General features: G+C 34.0%; 1 protein-coding gene across 9 annotated transcripts in view; it reads right to left on the reverse strand.

The window, feature by feature from the left end:
* Positions 1-24968, reverse strand: part of ARHGEF10 (Rho guanine nucleotide exchange factor 10) — a 276879-nt gene that overhangs the window by 217236 nt on the left and 34675 nt on the right. For all 9 annotated transcript variants that reach the window (XM_074209540.1, XM_074209541.1, XM_074209539.1 and 6 more), the window contains one exon: positions 24562-24659. In XM_074209540.1, coding sequence (XP_074065641.1) covers positions 24562-24598 — 37 coding nt within the window. In that variant the 5' untranslated portion in view covers positions 24599-24659. The remainder of the gene's footprint in view (positions 1-24561; positions 24660-24968) is intronic.

Below are 24968 nucleotides of genomic sequence, written 5' to 3' on the forward strand. Positions count from 1 at the left end.
GAAAGGAGAGAGATGCAGGAAAAACATGAAAATGAAGTCAGCAGCTCAGTCAAGGAAATCCAAAAAAATGCTGAAGAAGATAGCATGCTAAAAACCAGCTTAGGTCAAATGGATAGAACAGTTCAAAAAGTTATTGAGGAGAAGAATGCTTTAAAAAGCAAAATTGGCCAGATGGAAAAAGAGATAAGAAAACTCTCTAAGGAGAACAAATCCTTCAGACAAAGAACAGAATTCAGGGAGATTGATGAATTTAATAGAAATCAGGAATCAATACTTCAAAACCAAAAAAATGAAAAATTAGAAGAAAATGTGAAATATCTCATTGAAAAAACAACTGATATGGAAAACAGACTTAGGAAAGATAATTTAAAAATTATTGGAATACCTGAAAGTCATGATCAGGAAAAGAGCCTTGACATCATTTTCAAAGAATTACTACAGGAAAATTGCCCTGATATTCTAGAAGCAGAGGGCAAAATAGAAATAGAGAGAATCCACCGATCCCCCAGAGAAAGAGGTCCCAAAAAACCAACCCCTAGGAATATTATAGCCAAGTTCCAGAACTCCCAAGTCAAAGAGAAAATATTACAAGCAGCCAGAAGGGCACAGTTCAAATATCGTGGAGCTGCAGTCAGGATCACACAGGACTTAGCAGCAACTACATTGGAAGCTCATAGGGCTTGGAATACAATATACCGGAAGGCAAAAGAGCTTAGAATGCAGCCAAGAATGAACTACCCAGCAAGGCTGAATGTCCTCTTCCAGGGAAGAAGATGGACTTTCAATGAACCAGGGGAATTTCAAAGGTTCCTTTTGGAATGGCCAGAGCTGAACAGAAGGTTTGATCTTCAGATACAGGACTCAGGTGAAGCATGGAGATTGGAGGACAGGGGGGAAATATGAGGGACATAATGAGGATGAACTGCATGTATTCCTGCATAGAAAAATGACACTGATAATACTCATATGAACCTTCTCAGTTAATAGAGCAGGTAGAGAGAGCTTTTATAGTTGAAGCACAGGAGAAAGCTGAATTCAAAGATAAAATATGGTGTAAAAATGGAGTCAATAGAAAAAAAAGGGAAATGGAATGGGAGAAAGAAAAAGGAGAGGGGGGATAGTCCAAGATATTTCACATAAGATTTTTTTTTATTACAATGAGCTATTGCAATGATATGGAAGGGGGGAGGCAAGGGGGATTGAGGGAAACTTTGCTCTCATCAGAGGTGGCTAGGAGAGGAAACAGCATATATACTCAATGGGGTATAGGCATCTGGAGTAAGAAGGAGGGGGGGGAGCAGGGGGAAGGGGTGGGGATGTGAATAAAGGAGGAGAGGATGGACCATGGGGGGAGAGTGGTCAAATATAACACATTTTCTTTTTTACTTCTTGCAAGGGGCTGGGATTGGAAGGCCTGCCCAGGACCATAGGGCCAGGTGGATGCTGGGCCTAAGGGGTGGTACGGGGGTTCAGGGCTTCTTGGCCCCAGGACCAGGGATCTGTCTGCTGCGCCACTCAGCGACCCTACAGCAGAGTCATAGTGAAAGGAGAGAGAAAATATAGTACATGGTAGTAGAGAAATAAGAAAGGAGGGAGTTGCGATCAGCAATGGCAATGGTGGAAAAATATGGAAATAACTTTTGTGATGGACTTATCATAAAGAATGAGATCCACCCATGACAGAGTTGTTGGTGTTGGAACAAAGACTCAAGCACATTTTTTGTTATGATTATTTGGGGGAGGGTGCAGAGCAAGTAGGGCTGGATGGCCTGCCTGGGGCCACATAGCAGGATGATCTTTGGGTGTCTGGGGCCGGATTTGGACCCAGGTGCTCCTGGCTCAAGGGCCAGTGCCTCTGTCTGTCACCCAGGCACCCCTACTATTATTACTATTTTATTTTATTTTGGGTCTTTTTTTTCTTTCTTTCTTTCTTTTTTTTTTTCTTGGTTTTTGCAGGGCAATGGGGATCAGGTGGTTTGCATGTCACACGGCTGGGTGATTGTTGGGTTTACGAGACTGGATGTGGACTTGGGTGCTCGTGGCTCCAGGGCTTTTGCTTCGTCCATTGCGCCACCTGGCCATATCTACAATTATTACTATTATTATTTTTTTATTTTAATTTTTTTCCTCTCCCCTTTACTTTTTTTGCCCAAACAAGTCTATCTATATTCATGGGGGAGGAGGAGGGGTATTTTCTTTACTTGTAAAGAAGAATATTTTATTAATGTAAAAAAAACATTTGTACAAAATGAGAATAAAAAAATAAATTAAAAATTTGCTAAAAAGAAAAAAAAAGAAAAAGAAAAATGGAGGCCCCAAATTTTTCAGTAAATGTGTAGTTCTATTCAAGTTATTACATTTGGTTCATATTTTACACAAAGAACAGCTTTGTACTTATGCTTTTTTGAAATGACTTTTTATTGTTCCTAAGTTTGTAAAATACAACAAAATATAATTTCTGAAATAAAAATATAAGAAAAATATTAATGATTAAATATTCAATTTACTGAAATAAATTGAGGATCTTTAATTTTTTATAGAAACAAAAGTATTTAAGTGAGTGGTTGAATTGTTTTTGGAATAATTATCAAATATAATTAGCTTATTATCACTTTAAATTTTGTATTTCTGGAGAAATATAAATGTGAATTAATGTATATAAAATATTGGGTTAAGGGTATCTATACTCATTAAATCTTAGTAACCTAATAATAATTACTGTGGAGTACACACTGGGATTCCCAAGAATGATGACTCAGATTTGAGGTATTGGGTTTTCCTTTGTGAACATATTTCTTAAGTTACTATATTTGAAGCACTATCATTAATAGCACTGCTGAAGAGTTTTGTAAATATTATAGAAAGTACTTCTCAAAAAACTATTTATAAAGAAACTGGACTGATGCAACTAAAGAACGAGTCAGTACAATTCCCTTTACAATTGGAAAAATAATGCTTTCTGAATCTCATGTGAAGAACTGCTTTACACAAAGGTTAAATGCTGACAGACAGAAAAATAAATTTCATTCAAAATAAATACAGAATATAAAAAATTTAGTAGACCATTTACTAAAGCACATATACAAAATATATGACAAACTATAAAATACTCTACAAAAATAGATATAAATAATTGGAGACATATTGCTTATGCAAATAAAATAAAAATAGCAATGCTACCTAAATTAATTCACTTCTTCCAATATCAATCAAACTCACATAGTTATATCATAGAGTTAGGTAAAAAAAAAATAAAATTTATCTGAAGTGGAACAAATTGTCAAGGATCTTAGTAAAAGTAATTTTAAAAGTGGGGGAAAAGATGTCTTAATACTACCAGATCTGAAGAGTAGTGGGAACCCTGCATTGAACAAGTCTATCAGTGTGATTTTTCCCAATAGCTGTGTGCACATTATGTCTTTATTTAATTTTGTAATTCTTATAATATTTCTAACTTTTTTATTATTGTCATATCTGTTATGGTGATCATTGATTTTTGATGTCACTATTGTAATTGTTTTGGGGCACCACAAATAAAATGACAAACTGAATCAATAAATGTTGTGATGTATGTACCAACCAACCATTCCAGTTTCTCTGCCTATACTTAGGTCTCCTTATTCTTTGAGACACAAAATTAATAACCCTACAATGGCCTTTAAGTGTTCTAGTGAAAGAGTTAATTGATGAGAAATGCTTCATTTCTTTCTTTTTTAAGAAATTGCCACAGTCACCCATACCTTCAGCAACCATCACCCTGATCAGCCATCACTGAAGTAAGACTTTCTGTCAGCAAAAAGATTATTATTTGCTGAAACTTCAGATAATGGCTACATTTTTCAGCAATAAAATATTTTTAATTAAGATATATATATATGCTTAGGGGGGGGTTAAAAATCTAATAATTTAATACTATCACCAACTATATAGACCAGTATAGTGTAAATAAAGCTTTTATATGCACTGGGAGACCAAAAAATTCATGTAACTTGTTTTACTGCAATATTTTTTTACGTATTTATAAAATATTCTGTTAAAGATTTCCATACTCACATTAAATCATAGTTTTAATTGTGAGTTATACTTATATATTACAAAACAATAAGCATCAAAATGAAAATCCAGGGGAACTGTTTAAAAAACAGAACAGTCAATCACTGTAACCAGTCAAGATCACAAGAAAGTATAATATAAGAACATAATTCAATTAACCAAAAGTTGCTAAGTAATGACATAATGACTCAGTCTGGCAGTCCAAAGATCCTCAAAGATTTGGGGATAAATTTTAGACATCCTACCAAATTGGATGGAAAAGATTACATTCTTATTTTCTGTAACCTTTAACTGAAATTTAGCATTTCCTGAAGTTATTTGAAAGCATTGCTCTGAGGGGGCTTAAAGAGTGGGCATGTACTTCACAAGACTACCAAGAATTCAGTTACACAAAAGGTTAAGAATTTCTGTTTAATGACTAATATAGAAATATATTTAACATGCTTGTATATGTATATAACATATTTGATTGCTTGCTGTTTTGAGGAAGAAGGAGAAAATGGAGGGAGAAAAATCTGGAACTCAAAATAAAACAACAATGAATTTTGAAAATTATCTTTACATGTAACTGGAAAAAATACTATTAAGAAAAAAATAGAATTTCTAGTTTAGACCAATATTTCACATTATATACTAAAATAGGCTCCAAATGTTTACAGGACCTACATAATAAGGGCAAATCATAATTAAGCTGGAGGACCAGGAAAGAAACTCCTTTTATAACTATGGAGAGAATGAATAATGGATGGATAAGCAATAGAAGGACAATCGAAGATAATAGATATTTGATTATATAAAATTTAAAAAGTTTTACAAAATCAATGTAATTAAAACTAGAACACTTAAGTTAGAAAAATATTTGCAACAAGTTTTCTAATAAAGGCCTCTATCCAAAACATATAAGAAATTGATTCAAGAAGTCATTTCTAGTAGATAAATGGAAATTCTCAAGAAAATAAATGTAAGTTATAAATAATGATATTGGGGGAAAAGTTTCAAATCACTAATAATAAGAGAAATGCACATTAAAACAACTCTGAAGCTTTTATCATAGCCATTATATTGTCAGGGATGATTTAAAAAAAAGAAAAAATAAAATTGTTGGAGTGTGAGAAGTTGAACACATTAAGAACAAAAAAGTCGAAAAACAGCATCAAGTGATGCTTTGAAAGACTTTGAAATGAGAACAAAGACAAGCAGGATAACTTTGGAATCCATGTGTTAAAGCTATACATAACAAATATTCAGTTTGATATTTGTGTGTTGTTATGTTTTAGCATAGCAAACATAACTATAGCAAACAAATTTTTTAAAAAAGTAAATACTCTGTTTGGATTTTGAAAACATGAGTTTGAATCCTGACTAGAACTTACTGTTTCCTTGGACAAATCACTTTACTTCCCAGGGACTCAGTTTTCATCTGTCAAATGGAAGTACTAGAATAGTTGATCTCTAGAGTACTTTCCAGCACTAAATTATGAAGACATATTATTCACATGGTAGAATTAGTCCATTAGAAAACTGGACAACTTCTCATAGGCTGCTTTTCTATTCTACTCTCCAGTACTTAACTTGCTAATGGACATAATTTTAAATCTCCAATAAGTGCCGTCATGACCATCGAAGACCTGAGAATCAATGTTATCCCTAAGACAATTCAGAGATCTAGAAAACATCATCCACAAGTCTCTTTGAGGAAACCTGATGTGTCATCTAAAGAATAATAAATGATTCCTGCCTCAAGCAAAAAAACAGAGCAATTCACAAATTACTATAGCAGTAAAAGGTTACTGGAGTGGAAAAGGGAGAAATTGTTGCATATCACTTAAACCCAGTCCCATAGGAGGAAAAACAAGTCATGTTTTGATTGGAGAATGAGAGGGAGTTGGGAGAGACACCACCTGCTTCCAAGTGATAAGGTGTTTGCTAAAGCTTGCAATGATAAATATAGCCAGCTGTGCACAAATGTCACAACTATCAGAAATCTGGGAAGGCAAATATTATGCATCCCCCTCTCATAATCCACTGGCTTCAATGCTAAAACCTCAGGTAAACATATATTATTATACTGCACTTGGAGTCAACATAGCATACCAATGAACAGCTTATGTCCAGTCATATCTCATAGATTCTGTATAAATTTTATGCATTTTTCACACACTTTAAAAGAGGAGAACCTCTAAGCATTCATTTTGTTTATTCACATCGATTTTTTTAACAACAAACAGCAATATCATATTTTTTCCATACTTTTCATTTTTCATTTAGCTTTTAAATAGAGATGGCATCTGTTGTTAAAAATCAGCTGTTAAAGTCTATATATTGTGCTTCCTTCTTGTGTTTTTATTGTGAATATCTTCATTTGATATGTGTTTAAAATATTTTTGCAGGGGGCAGCTAAGTGGCGCAGTGGATAAAGCACCGGCCTTGGAGTCAGGAGTACCTGGGTTCAAATCCGGTCTCAGACACTTAATAATCACCTAGTTGTGTGGCCTTGGGCAAGTCACTTAACCCCACTGCCTTGAAAAATCTAAAAACAAAAATAAAATAAAAATAAGATATTTTTGCAAAGATTTTTATAGAAATAAGAAAAGTGGAATTTTCCAATTCCTTCCACACAAATTACATCATCTTTTGTTCTAAGCATTCCCATTAAAGTACCAGAACAAATGATGGCTCTAAGCTCTATTGGCTTGGTATTTTCAATATTTACACACACACACACACACACACACACACACACACACAAACACACACACAATCACACAATCAGTCTTAACTTGAATAGAAGACTACAGACTTCAATTTCCTTATTTCTTATTCAGAATTGGGAAAAAAATAATTTTAAAAATTCTCTCAAATTTAAATATCAGGATGCTTCATTAAGACCTCCAAATTCAAGCACATAATTAAACAAAATAAAGAGAACTCATCCCCTAATTATTTTTGGAAATAAATTTAAAGATATTTAATAAGTACACTCTGAGAAAAGTACAAGACCTAACTGCATGCTAAAACTAATCTTTTAAGCTATTTATAATTTGATTACCTTTTCAAACTTATTCTGAACTACATTCCTTCACGTAGTCTACATTGCAGCCAAACTGGTCTACTTACTTATTTCCTGGATATTCATTCTTCCATCTTCAGAGAGAAAAATCTTCTGGATTTAAAAATTCCTTCACAACCTGACCCCTCAACAAGTTTCTAGTCTTCTCACATGTTTCTAATCTTTGATCCAGTGACAGTGGTCTCCATGTTGTCCCTCATTGAAGACATTCATCTCCAGACTCCAGGCAGTTTCTCTGGTTTGCTTCATGCCTATAATTCTTTCCGTCTTCATCACTACCTCCAGACTTCTATGGTTTCCTTCAGTTCCCAGTTAAAATCTTCCCTTGTGCAAGAAGTCTTTCCCAATCCCATTTAATGCTATTTGCCTCTAAGAATATTGACAAATCATCCTATATGTTTGTCCATGGTTATCTCTCCCATTAGAACGAGATCTGCTTAAGGAGAGGGACTTTTTTTTTTTTTTTGGCCTTTCTTTGTATCTACAGCACTTAGCACAGTTACCTGTGGGTGAACCGGCCAGGTCAACAGGTGTCACACTACCAAATTCATCAGGCATTTCCCAGACCTTATCCGTCTTGACATCTCTGGAACTTTTCAATTAATTATTCAGTAATTACTCTGAGTTATTAACCTCTAACTAGATGACAGGAACAGTGCCAAAGTTTGGGATACCAAAAAAAAAAAAGGCAACAGTACATTGAACTCAATGAGTTCATATTCCCATAGTGGGGACAAATAACTATATATTTACATATATGTATATATATGTATACATATATATATACATATATATATATATATAAATAGTATATTCACAGTAGACAGAATGTAATTTTGGAGGAAAGGCACTAACAAGAATGATGAAAAAGATGTCCTATAGAAGATAGGATTTGAGCTGAGTCTTGGAAGAAGCCAGAGAAGTTAAGAGATGGAAATAAGGGGAGAAAACATTACAGATATGAAGGTTGGAAGGCAGCAAGTGAAAAGATTTAAGATGGAGTTCATTATGTGAGAAAGAGCAAGAAGAACAGAATAACTTTATATGTGTGGAAGAGAGGAAGACAAAGGAAGGAGGGAGGGAGGGAAGAAAAAAGGAAGGAAGGAAGGAAGGAAGGAAGGAAGGAAGGAAGGAAGGAAGGAAGGAAGGAAGGAAGGAAGGAAGGAAGGAAGGAAGGAAGGAAGGAAGGAAGGAAGGAAGGAAGGAAGGAAGGCAGGCAGGAAGGAAGGAAAGAAGGAAGGAAGGAAAGAGGGAAGGAGGAGAAGAGGGAGAGAAGGAGGGAAGAAGGAAGGGCTGTAGGAAGATGGATATACTAGTGAACTGTTGAACCTATAAATCAGTACAACTATTTTGGAAAGCAATTTGGAACTGCAATCAGTGACTAAGACTTTTGACTCTGAGATTTTTCTTTTGGGTATATACTTCAAAAAGGTCATTAGTAAAGAAAAGTCCCCAATATATACACCAAAGATTTTACAGAGCATTTTGTGGGAGCAAAGATTTGGAAACAATGTAGATGCCCATCAATTGTGGAATGGCTAAACAAACTGTGGTTAATGAGTATAATGGAATAGTATATAGTAAATAAAAACACAAAATAATACAAAGTAAAGGTTTCAAAATTACAAAGAAGAAGCAGAGACCCAAAAATGAGATACAAAAAGACACTTCCACCTCACTCCTTGGAAAAAGTAAAAAGTTCATCATTTTGGAATATTAGCAAACTTTAATGTGTTTATTGATTTATACTATTTTTAAAAATTATTTCTCTTCTTGTTTTTTTTCTTTAAACACTATTCTTTGTTATTGGAATGTCTTTCTGTGAGGAAGATGAGGGGGAAAGTAGAGTAAGAACACTGGGGAAAATTTAAACAAAATAAAACCAAAAGATTATACAATAGCTTTTAAAATAGATAATATATTACATAAAAGTCACTAAATAGTACATATTTCATCCAATGATCAGGTATATATACCTACCAAGATGGTCAAAGAAAGTCATAGGGAGAAGTACCATATACTTTTGGAAACCATATACTATTTAGAGAATGGTTGATAAATTTTTTGTAATGGCAATATAGAAATATCATGAGAAGTAATGAAAATGAATAATTCAAAGAAAAATGAAAAGATCTGTATATATTGATACTGAATGAAATAAGCAGAACTGAGATGACAATTAACAGGATGACCAGTTATATAAAGGGAAAAAATATTCAAAAATTTATGCTGCTCTGATTAGTTCAATGACTAATGATGATAATGATGATGATGATGATGTCTGTCCTTACTTCTCAAAGAATACCATGACATCAGGGAAGGTGATATTATGATGACAAGCACATAGATTATATTTGAGTGATAGGGTAGTGTGCTAAGTCACCAGCCTCACTTTCTGCTCCAGATCCATCTGGGTCAGTAGCCAGATATGAATCAGGACAACTGGAGATGGTCCTGAATGCGAGGCAATCAGGGTTAAGTGACTTGCCCAAGGTCACACAGTCCTCCTGACACCAAGGCTAGTGTTCTACCCACTGCACCACCTAACTGATGGTAAAACATTTCTCTTATCCCTCAAAAAGAGGTGATTGATGTATGAAATGAGGCGGGCATTTTCAGACATAGTCAGGGGTTGGGTTTTTTAGTTTGTATTTTTTTCACCAAAAGATTCTACTGGGCTGAGGAGAGTCAATTGATATAGTAGTTATTTTTTTAAGAGCACAAATATTTTATACTCTTTTTGTAAATATTTTATTGATGCTCTTTAAAAAACAATTTCTAAAATTTGAATAATTAAAGCAGTTAAATGATAATTTATTTTATTTTTTGCTGAGTAGCAGTGCTGATAAATAGGGGGAAAGAGTAACTTATGCAAATAATAGTAATCTCATTGGCTCAGAGAACAATATTTTCTTTAATTCCAGTTGCAGTCAAGTTGATTCAAACATGGAAATATCTGATTCCTCTGACTCAGAGATGGTATCAGCAAACATTTTAATAACATACTGTTATTCATTCATTGGGCATATAGTCTAATTCTCCCCCTTGGTATCTGGATGATTACTAGGAACTTTCCTCTTTTGCCTCTGACAAGTGTTCCTACTCAACCTCTACCCAAAGGAGCAAATAAGAGGAATCATTTAGTCTAAGCTGTACCTGAGTAAGAATCCTCCCTATAGCTTGATAAGTATTCATCCAGCCACCACTTGGTTACCCACAATAATGGGAATTGCATTATCTCGCAAGGAAACTCATCCCAATCTTGGGCAACTTTAATCGGTCTCTCTGAAACTTACCCCTCTGCTTCAGTTGGGTCTTTTGCCACTAAGCAGAACAAGTCTAACAATTTTTCAGCATAACAACTCTTCACATCCTTCATATTTTTCAGATTATAATGAACTGTGGAAACACTGATAATTATACATGATGGCACACACAAGTGACGGAGCAGCATTTGGAATAATTCTCTCTCAAGATATATGTAACTGGCATTCTGCAGACAGAAGAACCTTGCAACACCCATACCCAAGAAAAAATGACTTTTCCCTTATTTCTTACATAAAGTTTATTCATCTGTGAGAAGAATCAGATTATACCATCTCAGAAATACTGTATGTATTACTACTTAAAATCTCTTCAAATGCCAATTAGGAGATAGATCTGTACAATCATAAATGTAGGGAACTCCTGCTAAGGGAACATTCCTTTTAGTCAATGCTGATCAAAACCACTCTGTCACTTAGCTGATAAATCCTCAGAGGCATAAAGAATTTACGTGTCTTGCCCCAAATCAGAAAGCTAAAAGCTATTAGGAGTAAGAGTAACTGAAATCTTCTTTACTCTAAATAGCTTTCTGTTCTCTCTCTATATGCCACCAAATAGCAACTTCAGAAGAAGGAAAGGAGGAAGGAGGAAAAAAAGGAAAAAAAAGGAAGGAAGGAAGGAAGGAAGGAAGGAAGGAAGGAAGGAAGGAAGGAAGGAAGGAAGGAAGGAAGGAAGGAAGGAAGATAAGTTTTAAGTCTGTTAAAAGGAAAGCTATATAAATTAAGATAATACAAACCCCTCCATCTACTCTTTGTAGCAGGAGTATTGTTGGCCTGCCTATATAAATAGAAAGGCTCTTAGACAGCACTCTAAATTCTTAATAGAAGAAAGAAAAAGAAAACTTTTCTGGTTCAGAGGTGGAATCTAATTCCCAAAGATGAAAATGAAATGCTTCAATCCAGGAACATCAAACTAATGGAATTAAGCATTGCCACTTGAATTGTTTTGAGAAAGCCCTCTTTACCACAAATAGTCCTAAAAACTTAAACTGTAGATAATGCAATCTAGAACTGAAAGAAACACTGGAGAGAACTTACTTTTCATTTTGAAGGTGAGGAAACTGAAGAAGCACCAAGCAGGGAGGTGATTTGCTCAAATGATGCAAAACTTGGTCCTACCATTTCCTAATTCCTTCAGATACCTCTGCTAGCTAGATTCACTACATTCTGCCTATATTCAGTCTTTATCACTAACTAAAAACCCATCTATTATGAATATCATAGAGCCATGAATAACTTCAAGAGTAGTGTAAGCTATTCTACTTAGAATAATATTGATTTGAAGATTCAACTTATGAGAAAAAAGCTTAGAAAACCAGTCTTGTAGTCAGAGAAATTCATGGCTGTGTAACCCTGGGCAAGTCATATGGAAAGTTGCCCTCACTAACTCTCTTAGGCTAGAAAGAGCAGAACAGTAGCTGATCTTCACTGCGAGAGAGAATTTGCTACATATGGAATGACAGTTCTTGGCCCTTTCACCCCCACTTTCCCAAATAAAGATATACAGAGGATATAATCTAAAACTTTTATTACTTTAAAAATAGTCCATATTTAAATGTAAGTTGGGGGGGGGTGGCTAGGTGGCGCAGTGGATAAAGCACCAGCCCTGGCGTCAGGAGTACCTGGGTTCAAATCCGGTCTCAGACACTTAATAAGTACCTAGCTGTGTGGCCGTGGGCAAGCCACTTAACCCCGTTTGCCTTGCAAAAAAAAAAAAATGTAAGCTGGATGCTTCACTCAAGACATAGCCTTCTTCTGATTACAAATGGAAAGCTATTGATTTCTTTTTAAAGAATAAAGCTTTAATCTAAAAAGCATTTATATTCACTTGCTCACAAACAGCTTCACCAACAAGGAGCTATTCATAACCACAATTCATATTCTGTTCTCTTTCCTCCTAAATCTTGGCTCTGACTTTATCATCATTTTTAACTGCATGTGTCAAAAACAGGCACCACGCAGAAACAATTCAGTTGAGTCAAAGGTCAGCTTCCTGTTTCTATCATTTGATTTGGGGTTCTTGGCCCTTTGAAAAGCTAAGGTTGTCCCCTTATTATTTTCCAGAGTTAAGTGTGGGAGTACAGCATTCTCTTCTGTTAAAGCTATGAGATTTTAAAAAACAAATTGCAACTGATTCTTTTTCTTTTTAAGATTAAAAGAACTATAATATAAATTTCTCTTTCCCAATTATCTTTTACAGAAGGATATTGTTGTTAATTTTACAAAAGACACATTGACATTTTTTTAAACTCATAAAACTTTTATCTAAGACTTTCATCATTAAATAGTTCAAAATCTTTTATAAAACACCACTTGATTTTGTTTTAGAACAGCACTCATAGAGTAGGAAAAGGCACTGCAAACTAAATTTTTTTTTTGCAAGGCAAACGGGCTTAAGTGGCTTGCCCAAGGCCACACAGCTAGGTAATTATTAAATGTCTGAGACCGGATTTGAACCCAGGTACTCCTGACTCCAAGGCCCGGTGCTTTATCCACTAAGCCACCTAGCTGCCCCTGCAACTAGATTTTAGTGTCAGATATAGTTACTGTATGAACAAATCACTTAGCTTCTCTGAGACTTTAATTCTTCATTGGCAAAATGGGACTAATACTACTTGCACTGCCTACTTTTACAAAACCACTTAGAGAAAAAGTTCTATGGAAACTATAAATTACTTTATAATTATGAGCAATATATGTTTCTAACAAGGTATAGCTTCAATTTGATGTGATAGGATTTAAAACTGGATAGGATCATAGAGGTCATCTAGTTCAATCTCTTCTAAAGGTGAATAAAATATCTAAAGTATTTTGTCAAGGTTGCTAACATAAGTGGCAGAGTTATATTTCAAATCCATGTTATCTGAATCCAAATCCATAGCCATTGGAATTAATATTTGCATACGTGAAGGCAATTTCACAGAGGTAGTCCCCTATTACTAATGAAATCAGAAGTCTTTACCATGTACCCAATACACACAAAATGTATATATGTATATATGTGTGTTTCATATACATGTATATATATGTGTGTGTTTCACATACATGTATATAGTTATCATTATTATTGTTGTTATAGAATAAAAATTCTTTCTCAACTTCCTAGATCAGAGAAAAATTTAAAGATATCAATGTAGGAATGCAGCAATTATATGTGATTATTTAATTATTATGTTTAATTAATTAATAAAAATTATTAAATAAAACATATCTTTAATGTTAATGTTTAGGTAGATGTATCTTTGGGAATCAAGCACTAAAAAGTATTCTCAAAGTTGCTCAATTTCTATAAATTGCATCAAAAGGATATTGAATTTCAAATCTCTCTCAAAAATGATGATTCTAAAAATGGTTTATTAGGAATCTAATATACAAATTCTAATCAAGTAGTTAAAATGCACTTTCCAAATCCCTGACACAAAAGGGGCCTCCTAGACTTAACTTTCTTTGATTCACAACCTTTAATTATCTCTCAGACACTTAAACTATTGTTCTCTCCTCCTTATTGCACCTGTGTGAGTGGAGACAGAGAGAGAGAGAGAAATAAGCTCAAGATTTAAGGTGCCTTTTTTCTGTTTACACAGTCAAAAAAAATACTTATTAAGTCTTACTTTAGTGGTCTACCTCAAACCATTTCATTACATGCATGGTTAATCATTACATAACCAACATATGCAAAAATCTAATGAAGACTTCAAAAATTTGTTGATTTTAAGTGACATACTAAATTTAAATTTTATCCTTCCCACCTTATATTTCTATGGGCAGATGACAACCATACCCCCAATTATGTTCATGCTCTTTGTGTTATCTATGATTATTCCTCCTTCTACCACAATCCCTCAAACCTCTCATACCAAACACTCACCATGTCCTCACCATTCTATCTCTGAAATATCTGTTTTTCCTGATGGTAACATTATGACAGAACAGATCATCACTATTGTTCATCTAGATTATTTCAATAAACTTCTAACCCCTCTCCACTCACCTGAACCTCCACCCCCATTAAAATTCTTCATGCCACCATCAGATTAACCTTCATTAATTAGGTCATGACATACCCTTGCTCAAAATTCTTCAATGGCTTCATCTTGCACAATTGAGCAGCACATAATCTTTAATGATAACTTCATTTTTGTGTATATAATTTCCAAACAAACTGGATAACTGCTATTCCTTCTATATTCTGTACTTCTTTGTTTCTGGTCTTTGCTCAAACTGTTCCTGAAGCCTAGACTTTCCCTCCCACATATTTCCACATCTTATCTATTCTTTAATTCCCAGTTAAAAGGCTACCTACTCCTTTAAGTTTTTCTTTAATGTCTCAATTAGGAATGAGTTTTTTCTTTCCAGATTTTACATAGTTTTGTTTGCTCTTTTCTAATATATATACTTAATTGCAGGTATAAATTTGTGTAGGATGTTCCAAAAGTCTTAATGTCATTTTAAACTGTAATGTTGTCCTTCATTCTCAAATTGGACCACGACATCAGGGGAGGTGATATCATGACAAGCACATGAGTCTGATTTGAGTGAGGAGGGGTTGCTGTGCTAAGTCAGCAATCTTACTTTCTCCTCCAGAGTCATCTGGGTTTAGTGACCAGATATGGATCAGGTCAACTGGAGATGGCCCTGGATGTGGGGAAATCAGGGTTAAGCAATTTGTCCAAGGTCACACAACTAGTAAGAGTCAAGTCAAGTGTCTAAGACCAGATTTGAACTCCATCCTCTTGACTCCAAGATCAATGCTTTATCACTGTACCATCTAGAATTTTAAACTATACATTGGCTATAATTAATAATATATACAGTAACAGCAAAGGTAGGAAAACTATTAGGTATTAAAACCAGAAATAATAAGAGAGATTTCTTAATGAATGAGTTCAAATCACTTGTTCCAGAGGTATCCCAGAGTATCAAAAGCAGATTTCGGATAGATAGTTCTCTCCTATTAGAGTGATCATAGAGAATGAGAAAAGTGCTTCAGAATAAGTTTCAAAAAATAAAAGTGCAGTCTCTGCAAATTTTAAACCAATAAGCTTTATTGTACAAAGGATTTCATAGATCTCTAAAGTCATTTAATCCAACTCACATTCAAATAAGAATTTCCCTATGTCACATACCCTCCACATGCTATAATCTAGTCTTCCAGAAGGAGAAACCAAAACATTCATTAAAGTTCACCAGAAAATGATTCAATTATTAATAATTAGCAAGTACTCCAGCAGAAGTCTGGGAAATTGAAGTGTCCCACTCATTATCCTCACTACATACCACCACCCTAATTTTGTATCTCTATGCAAGGTTTAGGTTCCAAATGCTTCATCTGTTTCTTCTATCTGTAAATACTCCTGTTCTGACACTACATTGATCCTTATCCATATGTTCTTTATAACACATTTCCAAATCTGGTTTCTTCTGGCTATCTTGACATGATAAAATGATATTCCATCTTCCCTTTTACCTATCCTGATGCATTTTGTTTTATGAATAATATATATATACTTCCAAAAATACACAGCAGTCATGGGTTTCTGGCCACTAAGTCTCAGTAGCACCTAGGAGATAGGAATTAATTCTTTGCCTTAAGATCTCCTAATATAAATATTTTGTGCATTGGTATATATACATACAATTATATATACATTATATATATATATATATGTATGTATGTATGTATACCTGAAGCCATGCATTTTACTACTGGCATATATGAGATACAGTGGATAGAGCACTGGAGTGAGGAAGACAAGCTAAAATCTGACTTCAGACACTGACTAGCTGTAACTTATGCCAGCCTCACCTGTAAAATAAGATATTAAAAATGACTCATTTTCCCGCAATTTTTGTAAGGATAAAATGATATGATATTTGTAAAGTGCTTTATAAACCTCAAAATGCTATAAATGCTAGTTATTATTATTATTATTATCATCATCATCATCATCATCATCATCACTATTATTGGGGTTTTTTTTAATTAAAATCTCAACTACAGAGTGCTCTATTGCTACATGGCAGTTATTAAGAATCAAGAAGATCTGGTTTCAGAGCTCACTTTATATAGTCAGAATATCTGGTTAATTCATTTAAAAATTGTGGTTAGACCTAAGAGTCAGAAAGATTGAGTACAAATTTGACTTCAAACATTTACAGGCAGTATAACTTACCCACCCTGGCAATATACAGAGGCAATGTTCCCATTAGAACTGGAAAACTGGTCATGCTAAATTAAAACCCCTATCTGCATCAGTTTCCCTTGTCTGTAAAATGGGGTAATATTATAATAATGCTTTTGCACTACTCATTCTTAGATTACCTAATATGGAAACTTCTTGAAAAAGACATTCTGTGCTCTGCTACCATGTGAGTCAGAATGGTCTCTTCATTTGGTTGAACAACAAGAATAAGCTAGCATCTTTTAATGAGCAGGCTGGAACATTCTCTTTCTGGTGGCAACCAAGGTGGGTAAAGGTCCTGTTCAACCACAGGATATGTAGAGTGAATTGAACTGAGTGACACTTTTAAGTCTAGTTGTCCTGAGAAAGGAGTTTTGATGTCTGTTTCATTTGTTCTTTTCATTCCTAGAAACAGGTGATAAGAGTTTGTATGGTAGACATGAGGAATGAGAAATTTCAAGACAGGATTCCAGGCTGAATATTACTATCAATCCTATAGGCAAGCCCTGAGAAGTCAGCTTGCCTTAGATTTGAGCCCAAAGAGGGCTTTGAACTTTGAACGTGTTTGAATTATGTTTTTTAGAAACTGAATTAAACTGTGAACCTAATCCCCCTCTCCTCTACAGAGACTGAGGTGGTACAAGAGAGGAATTATGCCCTCCCAAATACTGGAGAGAGGATGCTTGTATTAGCTGTTTCTTGTTAAGCCTTTAAGGTATTTCTTTATAAAAGCTAATCTATCTATTAAATGGTTCAATGAAACTGGGATATAAGGCAACCCCTAAAATTAAGGGTACAGAATCAATGGAAGATGGAACCAATGATAGAGAGACTAGATGCCACCAATCATCTTTAAAGTTACTAGAGGAGGGCTGTGGGAGTCATATAATAATTTTATTTTGCCCTTCTAACCCCACCCTGCCCTAAAAGAGTTGTAATGATTTTTATAAATCTCATTGCAAACCTTAAAGTTTTAGATAAATGCTAGTTGTTGTTATTATCATTATTAATTATTATTATCCCACCTGTGATCTTATTAGTCTCATATTCCTGGACCTCAGATTCCTAATGTGTAAAAAAGTCTGGGTTAAGTAACCCTAAGATCTCTTCCAGATTTCAATCTGTGATCCTATAATCTCTCAGGTTCAGTTTCCTAATTTTTGAAATATGGACCTGACCTGCAGAACTTACCTAAAACAGTGTTAATGAAAGGAACAAATGAAATAATGTATGTAAATTACTTTGTGAATCTTAAAATGCCATATATATATATATATATATATGCCATTTATTATTACTCGCTAAGGCAGAAGTGTCACACAGGTCACATGAGGTTAGCAACACTAGTGAGTTGCCCAAAACAAATTAAAATATAAATGGGAAACATTAAACAAAATAAATAAAAATACAATAAAACATATTATTTTGTAGTTTTCTAAGTCAATATGTTATCTACAGGGATTTTTATGTAGAGTTTAGTGTCCTTTGTTTCTATTGAGTTTGACATCACTGCTGTAATTTACCCACCCTGGTAATATACAGAGGTAATGTTCTCATTAGAATGTATTTTTGAAGGGATGGCTAATGATCAACTATAAAAGGAAACAGTGATCTGCAAACATTAACATGACTTTATCGAGAACTGATCATACTAAATTAAAGATATTTCCTTTTCTGATAAGATTGTTAGGTAAAAATAAGGAAAAGTATAGATATCTTTTACCAAGATTTTTATGAAAACACATGTCAAAAGCCTTTGCAGACTAGATAATTATATTGTTAAGTACAGTCAAAACTGGCTGAATTATTGAACCCAAAAAGCTATCTTAAATGCAATGTCAACTTGAAAAAGTTAGTGTCTAATAAAGGATCAATGTCAGGTCCTGATCATTTTAATGATTTTTTAAGTGAACGGACAAAAGTAGAGACTGGACAAAATTTGAATGAGATTCAACATTATCCTCCATTCTTTTCCTCCTTTATTTTAATCTTTGACAGAGGATTTCTTTGATGAATAATGGCAGTTTTCTTACCAATGTCAGTTTCTCTAAATGTATCCTTTTCAGTCTATTCTAGCAAATTGTCCCAAAATCATCATTTTTTTTCTCTCAACTTCAAATTTCTCCTTCCTTCCCTGATAACTACAAGTACACTCAGGTCCCCTAAAAATAAAGCTCCCTTGATCCTATTATGGACTCCTTGAGCAATCAACCTATAACTCTCCTCTCAGGGGTGTCTTGCTAATGTTTAACAAATAGTACTCAAGAATTACTGAAGATGCACTTTTAAGTTTAATCAGAATCTAGGTAATCAACAAAACAATAAATGAAGTTTAAATTTTTAGTGTTTGCAGATTTCTATAAATGCTTATAATGAAAATTTAACAATTGGCTTTCAGTAGGCATTATGTTTTAGTCAAATTTTTTAGAAAAAACTATTTACACTCATTTTTTCAAACCAAGCTTTCAGAAAAAGTCTGATTATACTAATTTCATTCACATTTTTTGCCTTTCACTCAATTCTTTGCTTCCAGTTTTCAAAACCATCAATTGGACATTTCCAACTGCTTAGTAAGGAGCTATGTGGATACACATACATATGTATGTGTGTGTGTGTGTGTCTGTGTGTAAGTGCATGTATATATGCATATACACATGGTTCCTTACTTAGCTAAATTTCTGGTCCTAGAACCACTATTTTGGCATTACAACATAAATTAGTCAAGTAGATGGCTCTAATAGACAAGCTTAGAATTATAACTTTTAGAGGTCTAGAGACAATTTTAGAGATTATCTAATCAATGCTCTTCAGTTTTACAAAAGAAACTGGTTGAAATTGCATTATGACTGAAATTTGAAACCTGGTCCCCAAATTTTCCAAACACACAGATTATAAAGCATGTAGCATTTTCAAGCATGCACTATATACCAGATGAAAACGAATGTGTTACAAACATATTTTTTAAAGTCTGTTGTTGAGTTTTTTGGTTGTTGTTGGACTGACTGAACCCCATTTGGGCTTTCTTGGCAAAGATAGTGGAGTAGCTTGCTATTTCCTTCTCCAGCTCATTTTACACACGAGGATGCTGAGGCAAATAGGGTTGAATGACTTGCCCAGCTAGCAAGTGTCTGAAGCCTGATTTTAACTCAGAAAGACAAGTTTTACTGTCTTCACCCAGTACTCCATCCACTGTATCACCTAGCTTCATATTATATACTATATACTCAAGTTATTTGTCATAGAATTGAAGATCTAAAACTGGAAGGGGACTTTCCTCCTTCTGGTCCAAACAACTTCCTCATATAGGTGAAGAAATGAGGCATAGACAGGTAAAGCAATTTGTTCCCAGAATAGGCAGCTAAGTGTCTTAAATGAGGATTTGAATTCAAATTCTAAGACTCCAAGTTCAACCCCATTTACAATGCATCAGACTGCCTTCGGATAATTATTAAAAAGTGGTTTTTGACAATGGCCTTCCATTGATTATGTGATTTTTGTCTAGGCTTCCATGAAAAGAAAAAAGTAACCTATAGACCCTTCTCCTCAACATGTTTTCCTTTCCCAGCTAGTTAACATAGCAGAGGTTTTTGCCTAAACTTGTGAAACAGGAAGTATAAAAGGAAATTCCTATCCAGGAGTTTCCAAGTGTTTTGAAAGACTGTATATTCTTTATGTTAAAATACTAGGTCTCTATATGTTTATATGAGTGCTTGTGATGAAAGAATTGTCTTCGTCTCTAAAACAGGAAGTCCTTAAATAACTAAAAATGAAGCTATTTATGAATTTTTTTCCTGAAAAAAATCACATCACTGAGCATAAATTTTACTACTCTTGATACAAACATCAAGTATGTTACAAACGTACAAAATACAATTTGTTCAGAGATGTATAATAAAGATATAGTTTGAAAATGTGGATTATTTAAAAAAATAACTTGTTATGCATATTCAGTCCCTTCCCAAACATTTAAATATAATAGATTAAATATAATATATTAGATCATCAAAGTTTAAGGGAGATAACCTTAAGTTGCCTATCCACACAACATAGAATTCTTCTCTCTAAAATCTTTGACTACTAATCATCCAAACTTTGAGCATTTCTAGAATTGAGGAACTCATTGCCCTGGAATAAGGCAATCAAGGATACTTTTGAACAACTCTAATTAGAAAGTTCTTCCTTATTTGGCCTCTGTAAATGCTACCAAGTGGTCCAAATTTTGCTCTCTCCAGTCACAAAGACCAAGTCTTTTCTTCTTCTCTACTGATGGAGGACAGGGGATAGGAAGAAATATAAGGGAAAATATGTGATTGAACACAAAAACTAGGCTCAACACCCATATATAAAACTACAAAAATATTCCTTAAAGTTCCACTATTTACTGGAGGCATTATATTAGATCACAAGAGTAGATTTTGTACCTTTCATTTTTTTAACATATTTTCCCCAATGAGGGAGGGGAATTAAGATAGTGTTTCCACATAAGGAAAGGGAAACAAAAGAGATAGAAAGTACAATATTCTTTTATCATCAGTGGAAATAACATTAAAGAAATGAGATTAACAAAAACTATCCTTTGCCAATACATCCTAAGGACCATGGGACTTTTTTCATCTGACTAGTAGATAAAATATTCCATATGCATTGTCTCCTATATTTGAATGTGAACTCTTTGAAGGCAAGACTTGTCTTGCACTTCTATTTTTATCTCCAGCACTTAGCACAATGCCTAACACATAGCATAGTAAGCAATTAATAAATGTTTTACTCAGTTATTTATTCATTCAATCAGAGCTTGCAGTTTTACTGGGAACACAAAACAAACATAAAATGATATATTGCTTTGCTATGATATACAGGCAAAGATAGAGAAACTTAATGATATTCTAGGCACCAATATGATTATAATAGAAAAAAAATCACTAAATTTGGAATAAAAAGACCTAGATTTGAATTCTTATTCTGCAACTAATCTTTTATCTTGTGTGACCCTGGTCATAACAGTTCCACACTTTAAACCTGTTTCCTCCTCTATAAAAAGAAGAAGTTAGATTAGATGACTGCTAAGCCCCCTTGATGTACATGGTAAGATAGTGAAGTTAGGAAGATGCAAGCTCAAATTCAGCCTCAGGCTTACTAAGAGTATGACCCTGGGCAAGTCAGACCTCATTTTCCTCAGCTGTGATATAAATAGCATCTACTTTTTTGAGTTGCAGTGAGGATCAAATGAGATGATACTTGTGAAAATGCTTAAAACAATGCAAAGAGTATATGCTTATTTCTTTCCTTTCCCTTTCTATTCTTGTACTAAACTTATGAACCAGTATAATTTGTAGCTATATAGCAACTCCATTCACAACATCACTGACACTGTGAGTTAATGAAAATAGGGTCATTCAAAAAGTCAGAAAGATTCAGGTTCTAAATGGCTCTATGGGAAAGTCATTGATCTTTCCATGCCCCCATCAACTTATCATTGCGGTACTGATCTTTAATACCAGGTTCTAATTGATGACTTCTAGGGAAGGGGGAACATACTACCCCTCCCCGCCAAAGCTATTCATTCTATCCTTAGCCTGTTCTAAATTTTAAAATGTTATTATTTCTTCTCTCAAATTGTTTTCATTATTTCTTGTCAAAGCAGAATACAGAAAGATTGCTCTAAGATCTGGCAAAAATGAAGTAAGAGTCATTTCTTATTTTTCCAGGCCATACTAACAATAAGAAGATGAAGAGTAAAACAGAATTATTAGCTGTAAAACAGAAAAATTTCTGGAACAAATATATGCCTCTTCATATGGTCAAATTAAATGTTAATCCTATAAAAGTTCATATTTAGTGGCATTTTCCAATGTAATTGATATTGTTTTGTCTATGAACTGAACCTAGAACATGACAAAAATTCAAAAGTGGAACTATAGACATCCCCAACATGAACTCAACCAATGATATGTTGATAAAAAATATTAAACAAAAGGCTATATCACATAGAAGTGTTTCTAAAAGTGGAGATATTCATCACAGCTTTATAAAACAAAATAATTGCAATCAGAAATAGAAGTTATCCTTTGGGAACCTAGACTTGTTGATTCCTGCACATTTTTCAAGAAAACAGTAAAAACTGGATATTATCCCTGTAGATTCAAACTATATGAAAGGAAAGGTTCTTAAAATATATAGTAGAGACAATGGAACAAATTATAACTGCTTGAGAAATAAGCATATACTCTCGACTCTAATGGGAACAAGTCCCTTCCTGCTACATTCCTTTTATGCTTATTCTTTAGTGGACTCTTGGGTAGTTATAAAAATGATTGCTTTTTGTAATTGGATAAAAGTGTCAGGATATAACATCATTGGGATAACTGGGGACTTCGGTTTCATCACCTATAAAATGAAGAAGTTGAACCAGATGTTTCTTGGAGTCCCAAAACTTGTGATTTCATGAAAGTATTCTTGTTACAATGCATTAAAAGGGAAGTCCCATACACCTGCTTTGGGGAAAGGAGGAAGCTATAAATTCATGTTAATTCTACCTAATTAAAAAATAAGAAAAAGGTTAATAATAATAATTTTTAAAAAAGCACTGTGACTTAATGAAAATAGGGTCATTCAAAAAGTCAAAAAGATCCGGATTCCAAATGACTCTATGTCTAAGTCATTTGATCTTTCCATGCCCCCATCAATTTATCAATGAGGTATTGATCTTCATGGGTAGAAATATATCCCATATCAGAAGTTTCTTATTACTAATAAAATCAGCAATTAGGCTTCTTGGAAAAAAATTTTTAATAGCACCTAAAATGTCTATATTGTTTTAAGTTTGTTCCCAGTAACCCCACAATATAGAAAGTAACATGACTTGCGAGCCTGAAAATTCTTGTCATTTATTGAGTTGTGTGACCCTGGAAAAGTCACTTACACTTGTATGGATTGATAAAGAAGGATGTAAGCTAAACCTGGAGAATGATTTATACAATAACAACTTTGTAAAGACAAATAATTTTGAAAGACATAACTCTGATCCACACAATGATCAATCATGATTCCAGAGTACTGATGACAAAACATTACTGCACTGTTCCTTACAGAGAAGAAGATAGAAGAAACAGACTGTTTTTGAATATGGATAATGTTGGAAATTGTTTTGCTTGACTGAGAATACTTGTTATAAGGGATTTGCTTTGTTTTTTTTCTTTATAAGCTGTGAGAGATATAAATAAGATCCTTTATTTTTAGGTTTTTGCAAGGTAAATGGGGTTAAGTGGCTTGCCCAAGGCCATACAGCTAGGTAATTATTAAGGGTTTGAAACCAGATTTCAACCCAGGTACTCCTGGGCCGGTGCTTTATCCACTGTGCCACCTAGCCACCCCAATAATTGATTCTTAATTGAAAAAATTTTTAAACAATTTTAAACAAAATTTAAACAATTAAACAAAAATAATTTTTTAAAAATCACTTCAGTTTCATCATCTATAATTCTATGATTTCATGAAAGCATTCGGGTTAGAGTACCTTAAAAGGGAAATCCCACAACACCTGCCTGAGGGAGAGGGAAGTTATGAACTCACAGTATAAGTCTCAAGTCATTTAAAAAATAGTAAAAAGTTGTTTGGCTAAGTCATTATCTAGACATCACTATCATGGTAGTCTCAAAAGGTAAAGTCCATAAGAAATTGGCTCTAGGGATGGTCCAGCTAGGTAACACAATAAATAGACCTGGAGTCACGAAGTCCTGAGTTCAGATCCAGACTTAGACACTTTCTAGCTTAGTGACACTGGGCAAATCATTTAACCCTGTTTGACTCAGTTTCCTCAATTATAAAATGATTTGGAGAAGGAAATAGCATACCACTCCAGTATTCTTGCCAAGAAAACCCCAAAGGGGCTTATGAAGAGTCAGACACACCTGAAAAGAAATATTTCACTTACCTTCAGGTGGTGGAGGAGGAAACTCCTCAGGATCCATATTAATCTTTTCAACTCTGAATTGCTTCCTTAATTCTACTTCTTTAACTGAATGGATGTGCCTGAAAGACAAAAAAATAAAGTCAGCTCTGATTGCAGATAACTTTGTGATTACCATAAATGCTTTAGTTATAATCTTGCACTATGCATATAATAGTAGCTACTATTTAAAAAGCATTTTAAAGGCTTACAAATATTATCTCTTATTATTTTCACAATCCTATGAGTTAAATGCTATAATTATTCCATTTTACAGATGAGGAAACTGAGGTAGGTGGATGTTAAGTGCTGACTGAGGGTTATACAACTAGTGTAGACAGATGCAAGATTTCAAACACAGATCTACCTCACTCCAGATCCAATATTTTATG

The sequence above is a fragment of the Macrotis lagotis genome, chromosome 1 (genome assembly GCF_037893015.1).
Source record: "Macrotis lagotis isolate mMagLag1 chromosome 1, bilby.v1.9.chrom.fasta, whole genome shotgun sequence".
In the NCBI taxonomy this organism is placed as follows: Eukaryota; Metazoa; Chordata; class Mammalia; order Peramelemorphia; family Peramelidae; genus Macrotis; species Macrotis lagotis.